Here is a 21,579-nt window from a genome sequence, read left to right as displayed (position 1 = left end):
CTATGGTCCTGCCACTCGGGCAGAAGACGGGTCCTGAGGCTATCGCACCCCTATGTACATATATGCTCAACCACATCATCAGGCTGCAGGCTGTTGTTAAAATTATAACTAATGAAACTGCAAGAGCTCTGGATTTGCTGCCAAAGCACTAAGATGTGCAACGCCATCCATCAGAACCGCCTGGCTTTAGACTATTTGCTGGCTTCTGAGGGAGGAGTTTGTGGAAAATGTAACCTGAGCAACTGCTGCTTACAGATTGATGATGAAGGAAAGGTCATAGAAGAAACCACAGACAGAATGAGGAAGCTTACCCATGTCCCCGTGCAGACGTGGAGAGGATGGGATGGGATCCCAAGGACCTGTTTGGAGGGTGGTTCTCTGCCTTAGGTGGGTTCAGAACCCTGATAGGGGCAACGGGCCTTGTCCTGGGAGCATGCTTAATGCTGCCCTGCCTGGTTCCCCTGGTGCTGCGGTTAATCAGGACTATTGTGGAGGCCATTATAGAAAGGAAAATGGCTGTACATGTAATGATACTACGGAAATACAAACCCCTAGGTCAAGATGATGCTCTTTGACCCTGAGTGGGTCTGAGCATCAAAGGAGGGAATATTGTAGCAGGGAGGAGGATCAGAAAACAGACTAGGCCTGAGTTCTGATAACGTGGCAGGGAGTAGGGATGGCATAGCAGAGCGATAAAACCTGAGGGATCTGAACATGGAGACGGTCAGGTAGCACTGGGGAGGGGGAAAGTCACATAGCATTAGGGTGAAGTAGCCTATAGAATTGAATATAACCATATACAGATTAGACCTTGCTTTTTGCTTCTGTAACCTGCTTGCAAGGGTATATCCGGTGAGACCCCTTTGTTCTCGTGGCTCAGCCTTTGGACATGAGTGGGCTGGGTCTGTGCCAGCACAATAAAACGTTGCTTCCTGCTAAACTGCCTCAGTGTTCTGTAACTCGGCTTGAGATTCCCACAACAATATCTCAAAAAAACCCATCACAAAAAAAAGGGCTGGTGGAGCAGCTCAAGTGGTACAGCACCTGCTTAGCGAGCATGAGGTCCTGAGTTCAAAACCCAGTGCCACCAAAAACATTTTTTAAAAAAGGAAGAAAAAGTAAATGGGTCGGTCTAAGTTTACTGAATTTGATAACTGCTGTTATATAAGAAAATGTCCTGATTTTTAAGAAATAGTCCACCAAGGTGTTTGGTAATAAGATACCATTGTGCACAATTTACTCTCAAATATTCTGACAAAAATTGTAGTACATATGTGTGTACATGTGTGAAGAGAGAGCACTGAGTGACAGAGCAAATAATGTTCAATGCTAACAACTGAGTCTTTTTGGGGGGAGGGGACCTGAGGTGCGAGCTCAGGGCTCCATGTTTGCAAAGCAGGCTCTGTACCTTTTGAGCCACACCTCCAGTTCACTGAGTCTTTTTTTTTTTTTGTGGTAGTGGGGTTTGAACTCAGAGCCTACACCTTGAGGCACTCCACCAGCCCTTTTTTTGTGTGTGTGATGGAGTTTTTCTAGATAGGGTCTCGAGAACTATTTGCTGGAGCTGGCTTCAAACCGTGATCCTCCTGAGTAGCTAGGATTACAGGTGTGAGCCACAGGTGCCCAGCTTAATATGATTCTTAAGATGACGCTCTGGATAGATGTTCTCTAAGACCGGGGTGAGACAAGCTGGGCCTCTAGGGTGCAAATGTTCTAAGGGCACATACTCTCGGCTCAAGCAAGGGCTGAATCCTGCACTCACGTGACCCCAAAAATCAGTGTTCCTTTATTTTGCATCTATGGACCTCACTTACCCCACCCTAGTCCTGGTTGGTTTTGGATTTTTTGGTCTGTTTGTACTTTGTTAGATTTTTCCCTCTTTTTCTGCTTCTTCTTGGGTTAAATGAGATTTTTTACAGTGCCATTTATCTCCTATACTAAGTTATTATTTATGCATCTTTAAAAATTTTAGTGCTTACACTAGGGCTTGCAATGTACTTATTTAATTAGTTTGCTTTTACATACTATTGTGTGTAATGGAAGAACTTTGCAGCAGTGTGCTTTTTTTTGGGGGTGAGACTGGGATTTGAACTTAGGGCTTAGCACTTGCAAAGCAGGCACTATGCTGCTTGAGCCACACCTCCAGCCCATTTTACTCTGATTATTTTAGAGATGGGGTCTCGTGAACTATTGTCTAGGCTGGCCTCGAACCTCAATTTCCTCTGTCTCTGCCACCAAGTAGCTGGCATTACAGGTGTGAGGCACCAGACCCTGCACACAATTTTATTTATTTATTTGTTTGTTTGCTTTTGCAGTGCTGGGGCTTGAACTCAGGGACTTCACCTTGAGCCACTCCACCAGTCCTATTTTTGTGAAGGGTTTTTGAGGTAGGTGACTTTTTCCCCTGGCTGGCTTGGAACCTCGATCCTCCTGATCTCTGCCTTCTGAGTCGCTAGGATTACTGGTGTGAGCCATTTCTAAACTTCCTTAGAGAAAATCAAACACAGGCTCTCACCACCCCACGGTGGTCCAGGAGCTGTCATGCCATTCATGCTTTCAGCAAAACAGCAGTTTATCAAAATTCTGAAAGATGTGGCCAATTTGCTCTGCAGCCCCTGATGGATTTTATATATTTTTCCCATCACTTCTAAGATGACACTCCATTCTCTCTCTCTCTCTCTCTCTCTCTCTCTGGAGTCTGTTGGTTCTTTGGCTCACTCTCGAGGCTGCCCCTCTGGCCCACCATGTTCCTCAATGGCCTCTGTCGGTCAAGGCTCCTCTGTTCTAGCATCTGTATCCCGTGACTTCCTTCCTCTTGGTTCCCTTCCCTGTGTGGGCGATGCTTCCTGAGAAACAAACGAGGAGTAAAACTAGGGATCCTGGTGCTTTAGCGTCTTGATTTTATGCCAATTGACCATTTGCTTGTATGTAGAACCCCAGGTGGGCTTTCTGGCTCTCTAGTGTTGCAAACAGACCACCGCAGTCCTCAGTGGCTTGACGTGGCTCAGATTCTCTCAGTTCTCACTGTTGTCTGCTCTGTCACTGAGCTCTATCCCCAGCCCCCTCTTTCTCTCTCTCTCTCTCTTTCTTGCTCTCACTCTCTTTCTTTCTACAAATAGGAAAATGAGGTAGTTTGTCATAGAGGAATGATCAACTGCCAATGCCAGGGAACTGAATATTAAACCAGGACAGGGCTCAAAGCAGACGTTAAAACCTCCACTATCCTAGATGTGGGTGAGGGTGGGCAGGGCCCCTTAGAGCCTGTGGGCACCCACTGCTGAAGGAACCCCCCAGACATGCTTTCCCTGGCTGGGAGTCTGGCTCAGTTACCACTGCGCCTGCCTTGCATGCATAAGACCCTGGGTCCCCTCCACCCTCAAAAAAAAAAAAAACAAAAAACACAAGAAATGCTCTGGTGCAATCATGAGGACTCCCCGCAGGTCTGGGGAGATGGTGTACGCACAGATCAGAAAGTCCCCACTGGGGTCTGGCCCCACGGGGCCTGCAGGAGCCTCCCTCCCCCCCATACATTCAGATCCATCCTGGGCCTGAGCTGCCCTCAGTCTGCCAGGATACCTCCCTCTCCGTACTCAGGAGACACAGCAAGTCTCCGGAAGGCTTCTATGGCTGAGGGACCTCCCTGGAGCCAGCAGGGTCTGAGCAGAAGTCAGGATCGGGCTCGGCTGTGCAGGAAGCTGTCCCCTCAGGGCTGGAATGGAAAGAAGCCTCCTGGACCGATAGGAGCAGTGCTTCCCCAGGCTGGTAGGAGTGGGGAGCCGGGAGGGCGAACTTTGTTTACCTTTGACACTTTGTTTGCAGTGGTTGCTGTAATCATTGTCCCGTTGCAGGAACCCCAGACAAGGGTATGTGGCTCTGTGCATTTGGAACCACAGCTGTACGTCATAATCCTTCAGGTAGACCTGCTAGCCAGGGTCACCAGAGTGTTAGAGCCAGGTAGCCGTCCACTTTGAAGTGCCTTTCCAGCTCCAGATGTTCCCTCCTGAAGCTGCTGGCGGAGGGAGCCTGGGGCATCGGTGACTCCAGCGAGTCACTAGGCTCCTATGGGCTGTCACCTGCTCTGCTCTGGTCCTTGGGACTTTATTTATTGATGTTTTTAGTTGTTTGCTTTCATTTGTTTTTGAGTCAGGATCTTGGTAGGTAGAGCCGGGCTGGCTTCAAACTTGTGATCTTCCTGACTCAGACTTCCAACTGCTAGGATTACAGATAAGAGCCACCAAGACTGGACCCATCTTTATTTTTAATTGATTTAATCTTTTGTGTGTGTGTGTGTGTGTGTATGTGTGTGTTCGCGTGTGCATGTGGCAATACTGCAGTTTGAACTCAGGGCCTTGCACTGGCTAGGCAGGTGCTCTGCCACTTGGGTCATACCACTAATCCTTTTGGCTTTGGTTATTTTTCAGATAGGGTCTTGTGCTTTTCATCCAGGCTGGCCTTGGACAACTTCCTCCTATCTATTCCTCCTACGTAGCTAGGACTATAGCTGTGCGCCACTACGCCAAGCTCGTTTGTTGGGTTGAAGCCTTACTAACTTTTTGCTCAAGCTGGCCTTGAACCATGATCCCCCCACCCCAACCTCTGCTTCTAGAGTAGCTGAGATTATAGGCATGGGCCACAGCCGCTGGCCCCTCCCTTTTTATTCTTATTGTCAATTTTTAGTCGGGGGTTTCTGGACAGTGTGGGGAGACTAAGTTTGAACAATATACCCATTAAGGAGAGCTGTGGTTACAGCTCCTGGGGAGATTTTATTTCCTCATCCAGAGCAGAGGCTGAGTTGGACCAACTTCCTTGTTACTTCTAGGAGCACGGGCAGACTGTTTTCTGTTCTTGGCTCCCCGCTATGCTTCATAGTGGCGAGACTCTTCTCCTGCCACATGTGGCTGGAAGACCCCGGTGAGCCCCAAAGCACAGACACCTGAAAGGCCTCTTGGGCTTGTCCTCTACTCCCTCCCTGGGGATCTTGGTTCCTGGGAATTTCCCTCAGGTCTGGGGGAGCTCAGCTGTGAATGGAGAAAGCTGTCAGCCATGCCCTGTGGGTCATGTGATGTTTCCAGGTGACTGCATTGGGTACATTTCAGGAGATAAAGTCCTATGTAGCTTGTTTTAAATCTCAACAGATCTCACATGAAAATCTACATTTCTGGCTTCTCCGGAGGGCATCGGGGTGGAGGACATGCATAAAAAGAACTATCTGGCCACCACGACCTCCGCCTTGGGCTCAAATACACTCAGTTCCTGCTTGCCGGTTTGCCCAAGTCGCCACCACTCCCTATTGTGTCCCGCTGCCCCGCCTTGTGCACAATGGTGTGAGCCACTTGCCCTCCCCCATTCGCTTGGCCCGCTCCCCTCCTGGCACCCCCAGCACCCCGAGTCTCCACCAAGCCGGTCCTGCCCCGAGGGGTCCGAACGCGCGGGGCGCGTCGTGTTGACACAGCGCTTGGCAAACAGGGCGTCAATTATTAACCGGCCGCGCGGGCGCCGCGAAACCCGAGCCGGCGCCGCCAGCCGGGCGAAGCGGAGCGCGGGGACGGGGCGCGGGGACCGGGGCGCAGTGCGCAGCCCGCGCACCGCCATGGAGGCAGGTGAGGGGCGCGGGGGGCGGCCGGGCGGCGCCCCTGTGGGACAGCTGGGCGGGGCGGCCCCCAGGGGACGGCAGGTGTCCCGGGTTTGGGCATTTCCCGCCCCGACCCTCCCGGCGACATCCTGCGTCGGGTGGCTTTGTTCACCCTGCGGCCAAGCTGAGGTGCTCAGAGCAGGATTAAGGGGCGACTCTGGCTGGCGGTGGCGGGGGGACAGGGAGTCTGGGGCGGGGGGACCCGCGGAGGGCCGCGGGACCCGGAAAAGCGGGATGGATGGGCAGACGAGGGGGGCACCGCGCTGGGGTCCCCGCGGCCACACCCTGCCGGCGGGGACCCAGAGTGTGGCGGGGGAGACGGAGCTGTGCGGAGTCCCGATCGCCCCCAGCCCCGCTGGCCTGGAGCCTGGGGGTCCCCGGCTCTGCCCCGCCCCGCCCTCTCGGAGGCCCCCAAGCCCCTGGCGCCGGTCCCGCACCCCCAGCCCCGCCTCCTGCCGGCTGGAATGTCGCGCAGGCTCGGGTGACGAGAACCCGAGCCCCGAGCCCCAGCCCAGGCCCCGCCGCGCTGCCAGCAGGCTTTGTCACTGGGCCGCCCTATCTCCAGGCCATCGGGCCAGCCATTTGCCCCGGGATCCAGGGAGACTGCGGGTTTTGTTATGCTACCTGGGGGCAGGGGGACAGCGGACCAAGGGAGGGACCAAGGGAGGGACCGGGACCGGTCTGTGGGTCTGACGCCCGGAGGCTGTGGCTGGGGACCTGGGTTCCCTCCATGCACAATGGGATCTGTTATAAGCACAGGGTGACCTGAGCTGCACAACAAGGGCCTCAGAGGAGAGCGGGGACTCTGCTCACCCTCTTATCCTAAGGACCACAGCTGCTGTCATCTTCCTCACCCCAGGGGTTCAGTCCCACCCTGCACCTGCTCCTCCAACTAGCCCCCCTGCCAGGGTCTGTGGCCCACCTCCTCTCTGTTTGTGGCCTGCCTTGTCCACTCAATGACCTTGCTGGCCTTAGGAATTTCAGGAGCTCCAATGTGCAAGTGATTTTTAAAAAGTCTTCCTTTTATCTATTTTCTTGGTGGTACTGGGGTTTTGAACTCAGGGCCTCAGGCTTGCTAGGCAGGCGTTCTACTGCTTGAGTCACTCCACCAACCCTGTTTTTGTGAAGGGTTTTCTTTGAGATAGGGTCTCTCAAACATTTGCCCAGGGTTGGCGTTGAACCACCATCCTCCCATCCCCCATCTCTGCCTCCTGAGTAGCTAGGATTACAGGCCGAGCTCCCCACATCTGGCCAAAGTTTTCCTTTTTTAAAGCTCTAACAGATCGAGTGCGTACTGCACATACTGAAGTGTGCACTTTGGTCCCTGATGAAGAACCACCTGTCCCGGAAGATAAGCAGCTGCTCCCCCCAAGTTTCTCTGTGCCCTTGGTAACACCTCCCTCCACTCCATCCCTGGCCTGGCCGCAACTGTTGATGTGCGTTTTTTGTTTGTGTTTTTGTTTTTTAATTGTCGTGCTGAGGGTACATTGTGGCATTTACAAAAGTTCCTACACTATATCAAATCTCTCATACTTGACCCAGCCCTCCACAGTTCTCCGTGTTGATGTGCTTTTGTCCCTGAGGTAAGAGCATCTGTGTAGCATTCACTGCCTTTTTGACTGCTCCTGCTCAGCGTGAGATTGACAGTCACCATGCAGTGTGTTAAGACTTCATTCCACTTTCTTGCTAAGCATTTTTATCAGTCATTTATTAGTTCACAACAAATTACCCCATACGGAAGCTTACGACGAGAAGCAGTTTTTACTCAAGGGTTTCTGTGCAAGCGTCAAGAGTCTCAGGAGGTCATCTCAAGACTCAGCAGTGGCTGGGCCTGGGGATGAGGGAGAGGAGGATTTCAAGTTCAAGGCCAGCCTGAGCTACACAGTGCAACCCTGCCACAGAAAAGAAAAGAAAACCCAAACTGGCTCAGTAGGGACTGAAAGCTCTGCTTCCAATCCTGCCTGGCTCTTAGCAGGTTCCAGGTTTGCCTGAGTGTCGGACTGAGGGGCCCTCAGCTCCATACAGTGACAAATGGCCTCAGTCTCCACCCCTTGGAGTGACAGAGGCAGAAAGGGGAGAACACCAAGGGAGAGTGGAGAGCTAGTGAGAAGCCTGCCCTTCTTAAAATCTAAATCGGCAGTGACACCCACGTCTTCTGAATGGTGCTCTTCCTGAGCACGTCAAGGTCACACTGCGGCACATCCCAGGCAGAGGTTTCAGCGCCAGCAGGCAGGGATGGGGATGGCGCAATGAACCCACCCATTCTTCTTTGTCAGGGCTTTGTGCTTCTGAGGCAGGCGCCCTACCGCTTGAGCCATGCCTCCAGCCCTTTTGCTCTGGATGTTTTGGAGTTGGGGTCTCACTTTTTGCCCATATCATGGACGTGATATGCCTATGCTATGCTTCCAACTGCAGCTGCGATGATAGGCATGCATCGTTATGCCCAGCTTTTTCCTGGCTGAGATGGGGTCTCATGAACTTTTTTGCCCGGGCTGGCCTGGAACCATGATCCTCCCAAACTTAGCCTCCTGGGTAGCTGGGATGACAGGTGCATGGCACTGCTATTGGTTGAGATGGGGTCTCGATAACTTTATGCCTGGGCTGGCCTCCAGCCTCAATCCTCCTGATCTCAGCTTCCCAAGTAGGTAGGATTATAGGCATGAGCCACTGGCACTTGGCTTATCCATTATTATTTGGGTTTTTTTTGTGGTGCTGGGGGCCTACACCTTGAGCCACTCCACCAACCCTTTTTTTGTGATGGGTTTTTGCCAGATAGGGTCTCTCGAAGTATTTGCCTGGGTTGGCTTCGAACCATGATCCTCCTGATCTCTGCCTCCTGAGTAGCTAGGATTATAGACGTGAGCTTACCCATTCATTTTTATGGCCTTTTGAGTTTAAAGCCATGATAAAGAGAGCTGCTATAAACGTTCAGATACAAATCTTTGTGTGGTCATATGTTTTTATTTTTCGTCAGAGAATGCCTATGAGTGGAATGGCTGGATCAGGTGGTAGGCATCTGTTGAACTTTGTAAGAACTGTCAACTGTTTTCCAAGGTGGTTGCACTATTTTGCTTTCTTGCAGTGTGTATGAGAGTTCCCCTCGTCCTGCGTGCTGCTGACACAGCCTAAGGTTATTTGTTGCAGTCCTGTTGTTTCAGAGTCTCTCCTTGTAGCCTGCTGGCCTGCAACTTATGATCCTCCCTCCCGCCAGGCACCAGTGGTTCACGCCTGTAATCCTAGGTACTCAGGAGGCAGAGATCAGGAGACTTGAGGTTCAAAGCCAGCCTGAGGCAAATAATTTGTAAGACCCTATCTCAAAAAATACCCAGCACAAAAAAGGGTAGAGCACCTACCTAGCAAGTGTGAGGCCCAGAGTTCAAACCCCAGTACCACCAAAAAAAAAAAAAAAAAAAGAATCTTCCCTCTTGAGTGCTGAGATTATAGGTGTGTAGCACCACACCCTGCTGTTATTGCTGTTTGTAAATTTTAGCTATGGCCCTGTATGGTGACACATTTGTAGTCCCAGCTACTTGGGAAGCTGAGTCAGAAGGATCGCTTGAGCCCAGTTCAAGGCCAGCCTGGGCAACATAGTGAGACCCTGTGAAAGAAGGACAGAAAGGAGGGAGGGAGAAGAGAAGGAGGGAGGAAGGAAGGATGGAAAAAAGGAAACTCTAGCTATTCTTTGCTAGGCAAGCACTTTAGCACCGAGCCATATCCAGCCTAAATTCTCGCTGTTCTAATGGTGCGTGATAGCTCATTGTGGGTGGCCTCTTTCCCTAATGGCCTCTTTCCCTAATGGCTGATAGCACCAGGCATTGGGGCAACATTTTAGATTCTAACTGCCCCATTCAAATATCTCTGTTGGTGAAGGGGTCACACATATCCCACCCACACTCTAATTGGGGTAATTGAGTTATGATACCAAGACTTCTTTGTACTTTATTGATACAACCCCTTTGTCTGATATGTGCTTGAATATTTTCTCCCTGTCAGTGGCTCGTCTTTGTATTTTCTTGTGATGTCTTTTAAGGGGCAAGTGGTTTTGATTGGTGAGGTTCAGCTTGTCTATCACTTTCCCTATCAGTCATGCTCTTGTATGATAGAGAAGAAATCTTTGCTTATTCTAAGGTCACGAGGCTAATTCTGTGTTTTTTTCTAGAAGGGTTGTAATTTTACGGTTTGCATTTATGATCTTTTGAGTTTATGATCTATTTTGAGTTAAACACTGTGTATGTTGTGAGGTTAGAGTCAGTTAAATTTTTCATGGAGGTAACCAGTTGACCCATGCTAATCACTGAAGACTCTCCTTTCTCCATCAATTTGCTTTAGAATCTTCCCAAACATTGGTTGATCAAATGTATGTTTTTCTGTACCCCGATATCATATTCCATTGGTCCCTGTGTCTATCATTTCACCAATAATGAATTGTCTCTATTACTGTGTTCCTAAAATCAGGACTCCGACTTGTTTTGTTTTTTTCTAGGCACTTTGCATTTTCATAAACTTCAAACTGGGGTTTGAACTCAGGGCTTTGCACTTGCACAGCAGGCGCTCTACTGCTTGAGTCACACCTCCAGTCCATTTTGCTTTCATTATTTTGGAGATGGGGTCTTGAGAAATATTTGCCCTGGCTGGCCTAGAACCATGATCCACCCGATTTCAGTCTCCCAAGTAGCTAGGATTACAGGCATCCTGTGCCCGGCTTGGCATGGGCATTTTATTGAAGGGTAAGGGGCATGGAGTGTCCAGTTGTCCCCAGAACCAGTCCACGGGCAGTGATTGCCATGGTGGGTGTAAAAGAATTACAGGTCTGCGGGGGAATCACTCTGGGCCTGCGATTATCTAGGACCACCTACAAAAAACCCAAAGGGGGAGAAAAATCTGCAGTTACAGCAAGATTCAAGTGACATGCCGATGACCCAAAGGTCACTCTTGGTCAGTCTAGCTGGCTTGAGCTGAAGCACGGCAGTGGGCTTTGGCAGCCTTTACTTTTTTTTTTTTGCAGTAGTGGGATTTGATCTCAAGGTTTCACACCAGGCAGGTGCTTGAGCCACACCTCCAGCCCTACGTCTTATGTCCATAAGTACATTCGATGACAGGTGTAACTTTGGTGACTGTGGTCATTTTAGCCCTCAAGGTCAGCATGTTGAAGGGCACGTGCCAAACACTGCCAAACATCTTGCATTTCCTTGGCCAGTTGCTAACGTGTAACTTACCTGACACTTGCTCAGCGCGCAAGGTCACGGTGCAATTGTCAGCACCACCACCAGCACCACAAAAGCACATAAGAAAATAAAATGACATTCTGCATTTTCCCTGCTATCTTGACTACCAGTGATAGTGTCTGTTGTTCTTCTTTTTTTCCCCCCCGACGCTCTGGTATTCCCTTTGGTATTATTTCCCCTCACCCTTCTCGTGTTTATTATAATTTTCTTTCACGAGCGAATGCCTTTATTTACTTGTAGCAGATTTCTGAAGATGATCCCAGTGTCCTCACCCCCTGGTTGTTTAATCAAATGCTAATCCAGATAACTGCTGCAAGGGGACTTTGCAGATGTTATGAGCCTCAAGTCAGTTGACCTCAAAACACAAAGATTTTCTGGGTGGTCCTGACCCACTCAAGAGAGGTAGCTCCAGTACAACAATAAGAAGAAAATAAAAGCAGAGAGAGGATGCCTGTAATCCTAGCTACTTGGGAGGCTAAGATTGGGAGGATCAAGGTTCAAAGTCAGGTAAGACAAAGAGTTCAGCAGGCCCCATCTGCAAAATAACCAGAGAGAAATGGACTGGAGGTGTGGCTTAAATGGACTGGAGGTGTGGCTTAAGTGGTAGAGTGCCTGCTGTGCAAGTGTGAAGCCCTGAGTTCAAAACTCGGTCCCACAGACAAATGACGTCATCATAAAACGTCTCAAAATTAAAGATAATAAAGTCTTGAAAACAGACAGAGGAAAATGACATGTCACATGTTCTGCTTGATGCAGAAAGGCAGCGAGAACACCCCCACACAGGCAGCAGAACCCCAAGGTCAGAAACCAGGGCATCAAGCATGGCAAAGCCCAGAAGGAAAGAAAGGAACCAAAAACACAGAAACCAAAGTGAAAGAAAATATCCTGGGCCAGGCCATGGCTCGAGTGGGAAGGCACAGCCCAGCACCCACGGGGCTCTGGGTTCAATCCCCAGTACTGAAAAAAACACCCTATATATCCTTCAGAATAAAGATATTATGGATTTTAGTTGGAAATTACCATTTGCCTGTCTTCAAGCCTTTCTAGTTTCTGTGGAGAGCTTATTATCTTTGCCTTGTGGACCGTGGTGATAATGGATGTTTTTCTGCTAATTCCAATGTCTGGGTCGTCTTGGGGCTGGCATCTGTCTTTTCTTTTGAGAACTCGAGTTCTTTGTGTGGTTAAATGACCTTGGATGGTGCCCTGGATGCTGTTCCACCTTCTATGAGCCAAATTTCCAATCTTAGTTCAATTTTCAGTCTTTGCTGTGCTGGTCTGGGTTTGTTCCCTGCACTGGCAGCTCAGAGGTGAGTCTAAGACTTGTGGGGATCCATCCTAGAGTGACAAGCCATTCTGGTGTCCCTGGGACTCGGGTTCTCTGTGGTGTGTAGTTCCCAGTAATAAATCAGAGAAAGTCCTCAGGAGAGAATGGCCCCATTCAGCTCCTCCGTCTCCAGGATTTCTGCGTTCTTCCCACCTTCAGGGCCCTTCCTGGTTCCTATGGCTCCTGCTGGAGTTTCAGCTCCACCCTGCTCTGCCATTTCCTCCTGCATCCATCTCAGGGTCTGGGAAACCAGAGGAAGAAGGGAGGAAGAGAAGGGGAAAACCTCAGGTTGCTTCTCTGAGTCTTGACTCCACAGTCCCCGGCTTTTGCTCACGTTCAGTGACTTCAGGTGGTGGTTTTTGTACTTTGTGTAGCGTTTAGATGACATCAGCTGGAGAGCGGGGCCTTTGAAAATTATGGCAAAAGACACAACCTAAACTTGACCACCCTAACCACGGCCAAGTGTGCATGCACATCAGTGGCACTGAGTGACCTTCCCCACGGCCCACCCCGCAGCGTGGCCTTCAGCTCAAACCTGCGAGCCTGAGGGATGGATAGAAAAACGCCTTCTGGCAGGTTGTGCATCGGTGTCCCTTGGCCAGAGCAGTGACAGGCAGAGGAGCATGGCAGTGCCGGACGGTGCCCTGGCAGGCGCTGAGACCCGGCTGCGAGAGGGCCTTGGGGCGCACCGCGCTTAGGGCCAAGGCCCCGCGGCACCGAACTGGGCCCGGTGCACCACGCAGGGCAGGGATCGCCTGGTCCTTGCAGGGCCGGAGGGGACAGGAGGCCCCGGTGACCCAGCCGCCTCTCGGCGGGGATCACAGCACTGCCATCTCTCCCCAGGTGCGGACACGAAAGGGGGCGACAGCCCTGCCGCCCCGGAGGACCCGCGGAGCCCCGCGCCCCCGGAGGACGCCCGCACCCCCGCGCGCCCCGCGCTCCCCGCGCTCCCGCGCCGCCCGCAGCTCCTGGACGAGGACGCAGCGCCGGGCGAGGACGGGGCGGCGGCGGCCGAGGGCAGTGAGCTGGGCCCGGGGGACCCCGAGGCCGTGACCCCCGCCCAGACGCCGGCAGACAGCGAGGCCAGGCCGGGGCCCAAGGTGGCCGGCGGGGTCCCCGCCATCGGCTTCGTGGGCGAGCCCCCGCCCTACGCGCCGCCCGACCCCAAGGCCGTGGCCCTGCTCTACCCGCCCTTCCCGCAGGTGCCCGTGCTCTTCCAGCCCGCGCCCGCGCCCGCCGCGCTCTACCCGCCGCCGCCGGCCGGAGCCGCCTTCCCCTTCCCCGCGGTGAGCCCGCGCCCCCGGCCGGGCGGGTGACCAGAGCGGGCTTCTGCCACCCGAGAGGAAAGAGTACCTTGGTCTGGGGGTTGGCGAGCCTGGGAAGCTTCCCAGAGGTGGGGACAAGGGAGCTGGGTTCTGAAGGATGAATAGGAGCTTTAACAGCAGGAAGGGCAGAGCGCACAGCGTGGGGTGCAGGGAGGCCGAGCCAGGTGATCGGGAGGGATGGGGCTGCTTCAGCGCGGTGGGGAGTGGAGGCAGGAAGTGAGAGTCTCCAGAGATGGGTTGCAGCTGATGGCCCGGTTAGATTTTCTAATAAAACAAAACCAAAGCTTTGGGCTGCCAGTGGAGACAGATTGGAAGTCCCCCCAGGAGGGCAGATCTCTGGGTGATGGGGACATCATGACAGTGGACTGAGCAGAACTGAGAGGACTCCTGGGCACTGGGGAGCTGTGGGGGACAGAGTGACTGGCTTTCCCTGGCCTTCACTGGCTGTCCCCACCCTAGTGTGGCCCCTCACTACCCTGGCTTGTTCCCACAGTATGGCAGCCCTGTGGGTGGCCTGCCGGCCCCTGGCACCGTGGAGCACAGGCCTCTGCCGAAGGACTACATGATGGAGTCGGTGCTGGTGACCCTGTTCTGCTGCCTGCTCACCGGGGTCATAGCCATTGTGTACTCCCATGAGGTAGGTGGGTGGGGGTGGAGGACTCAACCCCTCCCCCAGCTGGAGTTGACAGTTCCCCTCCTCCCAGCGACAGGGTGGAATTGGGAAATCTGGGCCCTGTTGTTTGGGGAGCCTTTGGGCCCACCCACCACTCAAGATCTGGTCTGGAAAGGTCTGCTAAAACAATTCACGGTCAAGGTGTGAATGACTGATCAGGCCCAAGGGGCTGCCCGTTCCACAGGGGCGCTGTGTTTTAGTGTGTGTACAGGGGTAGAGTCTGTCCATCCATCCATCCCATCTATCCTGCATCTAGCTACCCATCCCTACATTCATCCATCCACCCACTGACCTCCTAGCATCCATGCATTCATTTACCTGTCAATCATCCACTCACCCGTCCATCCATCTTCTGCTAACACATACACCCACCCCCACCTACCATGTCTCTAGCTTCCATCCGCCCACCATCTCAGCCTCCCTCCCTCCCTTCTTCCACCGTCCATTCACTCACCTACCCATCTCCTCACCTATGCCCCCAATCTCTCCAGCATCCTCCCTCTCTCTTCCCTCCTGACGTTATTGAGCAAATGCTCAGCCTAGGGTTAGACCCAGTAGGCAGGACCTCTGTGCTTGTGCTGCAGACTGACCTGGTCACAGCCCTGGCCTCACTGCACTGGTCAGGCCCCCTTGTCATCAGCAGGCAGCTCTGGGGACAGCTTAGAGGTGGGACTCTGGAGGCTGCTGCCTGCCTGTGAATTCTGACTCCACCACTAGCTGTGTAGCCCTGGGCAGGTCACTTAACTCCTCTGAGCCTTTGTTTCCTCATTTGCAAAGTGGGGGCACAATGATCTCAACCTCAGGACTGCAGGGGACCAGACAGAGCACACTGGTCAATGCCGGTGTGATCACCATCCCTCTTGTGAACCCTATAAGTCGTGGGCTTGGGGGTGCCCAACCTTCTCTGGGTGTCAGTTTTCCAGGTCTGTGGAAGGGCCTGGACCTGACAGTGTTGTGCTGGGAGGGGGTGGGCTCCATCACCGCTCACCCTGCCTTGGTCCATCTCATTGCAGACCCGTGCAGCCCTGGGCAGGGGCGACCTGGCCCAGGCCGAGGAGGCCTCGCGGAAGGCCCGCTCGCTTGTGCTTTTCAGCCTGCTCTTCGGGGTCTTCGTGTCCACCAGCTGGGTCATCTATGTGGTGGTGGCCCTCTACCTCCCTTGAAGATGTCAGGAGGCCCCAGGGTAACTGGCTGGGCAGCCCTTTCTATGGATTCTGATTCCTGCCCCATGGCCAGCTGTGGCCACCTAGGGCAAAGGAGAAGCTGGGCTTTGTGGCCCTCAGCAGGCTTCGGAGCCATCTGGAAAAACACTGTGTCATGCAGCCCAGCTGGGAGATGGGGTTGAGGTAGGGAGGGGAGCAATGCCTTTCTTCCTTGCTGGTTGTCCCCACAGCACCCCTACCCATGCCAGGAGGCAGGGTCTCTCATGCTGACTCTAGGACTCAATCAACAAAAAGAGGGTGCCTTCTGCCTCCCCTGCAGCTTTGCATTGCTACTTCTGGGACATTGCTCACTTCCAGGTGAGCAGCATCTGTCCACAGCTGGGCTCCCCCACCGGCTCCCATTGGCACCTAGGCAGCTGACACTTTGTCACTCCATTGGTACAGGACGCTCTTTCTCCCTGGACCCACTTCTCCTTGGATGGCTTTACCTCAAACTTCCTCTGCTATCCTCACAGCTTCCTGCTCCTGCTGACATCCTCTCTCTCAGTCTTTTAGCTTCTGCTGACCCCGCCTGGGTTTTCTGCCCACTCCTTCTGTCTCTACTGTTATTACCAAAAGATGGAGGATCAGTGGGTCCCCGTTTGGGGAAGGCCCAAACCAGGCCACCCCAGACCATGTGAAGACAGCCTGTAGAGACCCCCACAGGTACCTAGAGCTGGGTGCCTGGTGCTCTGGTCCAGTTAGACATTGTCTTAAGAAGGAGCCTCCATTTTCATAAGATCAAGTCCCTTCCTCAAGAGAGGAGGAAGGGGCCCTGGCTGAATGATTGATGGGCAGCTCAGATTAACCCGGGTGCTGTCAGGGCAGCTGCTGCGTGCTGCTCACAACCCTGGCACCAGGAGCTGAAGCAGGAGGGAGCGACAGGACTGAGGAAGTGAGCAAGGGGGAACACAGCGCTGATCCGGAATTAGGAATTTGAACACTGAAGTGCATCACAGTCACAAAAAAGGAGGGAGCCATTTTTTAGGAATCAATAAATGCCAAAAGGTACCGGGTAGAGTCCAAGAGCCATATACGCTTGCTAAGTCTTAAGTAAGTCAGGAGGTCCTGATGCTTAGGAACCCCTGGGATTTCATTGATCTGCTGATGCTGCAGATCCAGTTGGGAGCCTGGAGTTCTGTATTTCTAATGAGCTCCCTGGTGATGCTAACCGTGATGCCTTAAGTGGGAGGTTAGTGAAAAGGCTAAAGGTCGTCAACACCAGGGCCCTACCATGGCCCTATGGCCCCTCATTGTCTCTGTCATTCAACACTGTAGTTCCAGGGTGTTGGGGCAGCGCGGAGAGGTAAGGCTTTTAGAGTCTGAAAAGCCATAGAGAGACTGAGAAAAGATTGAGTTCTGAAAAAAGAGAGAAAAATTAAGTTCTACTTGTCAGGAAAGTACAGAGTTCTCCATGATCTGAGTTTTACTCATCAGCTTGGGAAGACAATGAGAGACTGAGTCCATCCGGAGTTGCACAGGGACCACTGACTCGCTCACCTATCTCTAGTGGGAGATGTCTAACAGTGTACCTGGAGTGTGAGTGGGATTTAAGAGTTCTCCCACTTTTAGCCGGTTCTTACTACTGGCTTTTTTATGTCTCTGTCTGTAATGCGTGAGTGAGCATATGCACGCAGTGTAAAATAAGATTGGAAGTGTGTATTGCACACCGCTGACTCTGCCACCTTTGTGGAGGAATTTGGTTAGGAGGGCTTGTGCAATGCATTGCTGAGTTGTTTTTTTATTGGTGGGACTGGGGTTTGAACTCAGGGCCTCACACTTGCAAGGCAGGTCCTCTACCATTCGAGCCACTCCAGCAGCCCACATTGCTGAGTTTTAAAATAGGATGTACTCGTGTATGGTATAATTTAAAAATAACTGGTCCAGAAAGTTCCTCTTTGGGATTCACAGTAGTGAAGAGAGTCTTTCCTGAAGCTTCGGTCCAGCGTGGGAGACGGACTTTCACCTCATAGTTCAAGCCACACTAAAGCGCCATAAGGAGGGGTAGCCAGGGCAAACTGGAGTGTTTAGTGTAACGGAGAAAAAGTCTGAGATTAAATTAGGGTGCGTCCTCATTCCAGAGGTGTCAAAACACCCATGTCTTAAAGTTACCCTCATTGGCACAGAGGAGAGTGGTTTGAAAAGGGGAGGGTACCCCAGTCCCACGAAAAGGCGGGGGGCGATTAGGTTTTAAATATATTGACATTAAGACTTTGGTGGCTTGCTCCTGTAATCCTAGCTACTTGGGAGGCAGAGATCAGGGAGATCTTGGTTCAAAGCCAGCCCAAGCAAACAGTTTGTGAGATCCTATCCAAAAATACCCAAAGCACACACAGAAAGGACTGGTGGAGTGGCTCAAATGGCAGAGCACCTGCCTAACAAGTGTGAGACCCTGAGTTCAAGTCCCAGTACCATTAAAAAAAAACAAAAAGACCCAGTGAAGGGCTGGGTATGGTGTTTCATGCTTGTAACCCCAGCATTCCGGAGGTTGAGGCCAGCCTGGGCTACCATAGTGAGACCCCATCTCAAAAAATAAACGACCCAAGGAGGTGCTGCTGAACTGCATCACTGCCTTCCCAAGTGGTCTCGTCACTTTGCTTCCCTACCAACAGCAGCAGATGGGGGTCCATAACCCCCCAAGCCCTGGCCTTTGTCGTCTAAGGTCGAACTCTCCGGGTAGGAGAGTCAGGACAAAGCCTTTTCTCATAGGGGACGAGCTGTTCGGTGACCTCTTTTCACGAGGTGCCTGTGCAAGTCCTGTGCCCATTTTCCTTTGTTGTTCTGAATTGACTTCTTGTTGATTTACAGTTTTTTTTTCTTTAATGTATTCTGAATATGAGTCCTGTGCCAGATGGAGGATAGCAAACAGTCTTTCTCACTTTGTAATTTCCCTTTTCGCTTCTTTTTGAGATAGGATTTGAAGTCAAGCCTGGCTTCAGACTGGAGACGGTCCTATCTCACCCTTCCGAGGGCTGGAGCTACAGACATGCACCACCATGTTCTGGCTTTCACTGGCATCTTTACAGTGTTATTTTCCAAAAAACATGATGAAGTCCCTTATTTAGGTCTTTTAAAACATTTCTTCCAGGGACTCTTTAGTTTTCTGTGTGGAAATAAATTTTCATTAGCGTCTCTATTATAAATAGGACCTTCCTTCCTTCCTTCTTTCCTTCCTCCATTCCTCCCTCCCTCCCTCTTTTCCTTCCTCTGCCTTCTCTACAGAAATCCAACTGGTTTTTGACAATTGACTCTGCACCCAGCAGTCTTCCAACCTCACTTAGCTGTAGCTTCTGTTGGTTTTCTGTCAACATAACACCATCGTTTACCGCAGACCTCTCGTCTTCCAGCTCTTACCCCTCTACTGCACTGGCTCGAATCCCCCGCCAGTGAAGAGCCCAAGTCCCGACTGGACTGCAGCAGCCTTGTCTTCCTCTCAGAAGAAAGCTTTCCAATGTTCCACCTTTGTGAAAAACCATCTTTTTTAGATGAAGGAAGTATTCTTCTATTCTTAGTTTTTAGGAATTTTTTTTAAAAATCACACATGGATGTTGAATTTTATTAAATAAATTTCACAAATCTACTGAGAAAATTACCAGATTTATTCTGTTAATATGGTAACTTTGGTTGATTTTTTTAAATGTTAGAATGGCTCTTTTCATTCCTGAATAAACTCATCTTGATCATTTAGCACTCAGTTCAGTTTGTTAATGTTTGAGATTTTTACATCTGTGTTCAAGAGTGAACTGGCCTGTGATTTTCATTTTTCTTCTGGTTTTGGTATTGGGACTGTGTTGGTTGGTCTCATTGCAAGAATAGAACTGGGGATATTTCTCCTTTTTTTTTTTTTTTTTGGTGGGGTATTGTTTAAGATTAGATTTCTTTCTCTCTTTTATTGTGGAACTGAGGTTTGAACTCAGGGCATCGCACTGCTAGGCAGGAACTCTACTACTTGAGCTATCCGCCAGCCACTTTTTAAAAAGTATTTTTAGAATGGTTCTTTAAAAATTACAACTTGAGCTGGGCGCCAGTGGCTCACACCTCTAATTTAGCTGCTCAGAAGGCAGAGATCAGGAGGATTGGGGTTGGAAGCCAGCCCAGGCAAATGGTTCTCGAGACCCTATCTCAGAAAAAAAAAAAAATCACAAAAAAGTTCTGGTGGAGTGACTCAGCAGTAAGACCACCTGCCTAGCAAGCATGAAGACCTGAGTTCAAATCCCCTATCACCAAAAATAAATTACAATTTGCCTTCTGAGCATCTAATTTTTTAAAAAAGTATTAATCTTCTTCCTGGACAGTTCAAGAACCGATCTGAGGATCCATCGGTTCCGTTCATCCTCTTGTGAAATATTTAACTCTACTTCAAACCCTGTGAGACATTTGTGCCTGGTTCTAGACAGTGTTCCTTATAGATCTGTCTGCACACCAACTCATCTTGTTGCCGCTCTCTCTGTCATGCGCGTCTATTTGTCACTTGGGACTGTTCCCCTTCTGCCTAAAACACTGGTATTTCCTGGTGTGAGTCTGTTGGTGAAGGATTGTCTCAGTTTTGCCTGATGTAGTTTGACTACCATTCTTAAAGACATTTTCAGCAAATGTAGAATTTTGGGTGGTGGTTACTTTCTTCAGCACTGAAGATCTCGTCCCATTGTCTTCTGGCCTCAGTTGTTTCTGTTGAGTGAACTGTTCTCCTCTTTCTTTCTCTCCCCCACTTTCCTTCTCCCTATCGGCAGTACCGGGGCTTGAACCCAAGGCCTTGCGCTTGCTAGGCAGGTGCTCTACTTGAGCCACTCTGCCAGACCTCTTAATTACCCTGTTTGGTGTAATTTCTTGAATCCAGGACTTGGTGCCTTCTAGTCAAGGAGCAATCAAGAGACAAACTGTAGAGTAATTCACATGGGGAAATGTTAATGTAAAGAATAATGCTTAATGAAAAACAGCCAGACATGGTGGTGCACACCTGTAATTTCAGTGACCTGGGAGGTAGAGATCAGGAAGATTGAGGTTTGAGGTCAGCCCAGGGAAAAGGTTAGCAAGTCCCCTATCTCAGTCGATAAGCCAGGTGTGGTGGTGTGCAGCTGTGATCCCAGCTATGTGGGAGGCTGTAGGTAGGTAGATCACGGTCCAGGTTACCCCAGGCAAAAGCAAGACACTATCTTAAAACTACCCTAAAAGCAAAAAGGCTTTTTGAACTATGGCTCAAGTGGAGAGTGCTTGCCTAACAAGCGCAAGGCCCTGAGTTCAAATCCCAGTACTGCAAAAAAACAAAACAAAACAAAAAACCCAGAAAACCTATGAAGGTCCAGAGAATGCCAAGGAATGGCCAATGGTGAAGGCCAGCACCCCGAAGGAAACCTTAAAAGGCCCCGTTCCCGAGGCACAGCAGCTGTGTGGGCTGCCTGGACCATATTGGTTCACAGAGCTGGGCAGGCAGGAAACATCCGTTTGAGGTAGGAGTTGGGTGTTGGGAGCCCACCTGGCTTGCAGGGTAGCAAAGGCCTGGGGTGTACAGTACCCATGTCTGGAGGGGGTGGCCAAAGCAAGGTGGCCACCAGGCCAGCACAGGGCCTGCACACTTAAAGGCGCTGGATGCGTTGGCAGAGACAGATGCTGACGGGTGTCTCCGCACACGTACCAGCCACGCGGCCAGAGTAAGGAAAAAGTTAAGAAGCGCCACAGGGGCAGAGGGCCTTCCTTCGGCCCCGTCCTCCAGTGTCTGCTGACAGAACCTGTGTGCTCATTGCAAAGAAGAAACGCTCGCTGCAGAGCGGGTCACGCAGGTGGACCTGCGCACAAGAAGTGAGACTGAAGCCGGGCGCCGGTGGCTCACTCCTGTAATCCCAGCTACTCAGGAGGCAGAGATCAGGAGGATCACAGTTGGAAGCCAGTCCTGGGCAAATAGTTCGAGAGACCCTGTCTTGAAAAAAAGGGCTGATGGAGTGCTCAAGGTGTAGGCGCCGAGTTCAAAGCCCAGTACCGCAAAAAAAAAAAAAAAAAAAAAAGTGAGACTGAAACTGAAAGAGGCAATGTTGGAAAGATTAGGAAAGACCGGCTCTAATTTATTGTTATTATTTTTTTGGTGGGACTGGGGTTTGAACTCAGGATTTTGCACTTACAAGGCAGGCGCTCTACTGCTCGAGCCGCATCTCCAGCCCTTGAAATATAATTGTAGACCGTAAAGCTCACCCATCGTAAGCATCC

The 21,579-nt window shown here is 51.2% G+C and overlaps 1 protein-coding gene across 3 annotated transcripts; it reads left to right on the top strand.

Moving 5' to 3' along the window:
* Positions 1-5,530: 5,530 nt before the first annotated feature.
* Prrt1b (proline rich transmembrane protein 1B) lies at positions 5,531-21,332 on the top strand. 3 transcript variants are annotated; one of them, XR_012440728.1, is made up of 5 exons: positions 5,531-5,600; positions 13,025-13,467; positions 14,000-14,143; positions 15,193-15,699; positions 18,729-21,332. XR_012440728.1 is itself a non-coding variant. In XM_074052963.1 (5 exons), the coding sequence occupies exons 1-4, from the start codon at positions 5,591-5,593 to the stop codon at positions 15,340-15,342; spliced, it is 747 nt and encodes a 248-aa protein (XP_073909064.1). In that variant the 5' UTR covers positions 5,531-5,590; the 3' UTR covers positions 15,343-15,362; positions 18,729-21,332. The 3 variants fall into 3 exon arrangements, 2 of the variants coding, with proteins under 2 accessions (XP_073909064.1, XP_073909063.1); XM_074052963.1 differs by having other exon boundaries at positions 15,193-15,362; XM_074052962.1 differs by lacking the exon at positions 18,729-21,332 and having other exon boundaries at positions 15,193-17,812.
* The last annotated feature ends 247 nt before the right edge of the window (positions 21,333-21,579 follow it).

This window comes from Castor canadensis, chromosome 13 (assembly GCF_047511655.1).
Source record: "Castor canadensis chromosome 13, mCasCan1.hap1v2, whole genome shotgun sequence".
Classification (NCBI taxonomy): domain Eukaryota; kingdom Metazoa; phylum Chordata; class Mammalia; order Rodentia; family Castoridae; genus Castor; species Castor canadensis.
This window is presented reverse-complemented; position numbering and strand designations above follow the sequence as displayed.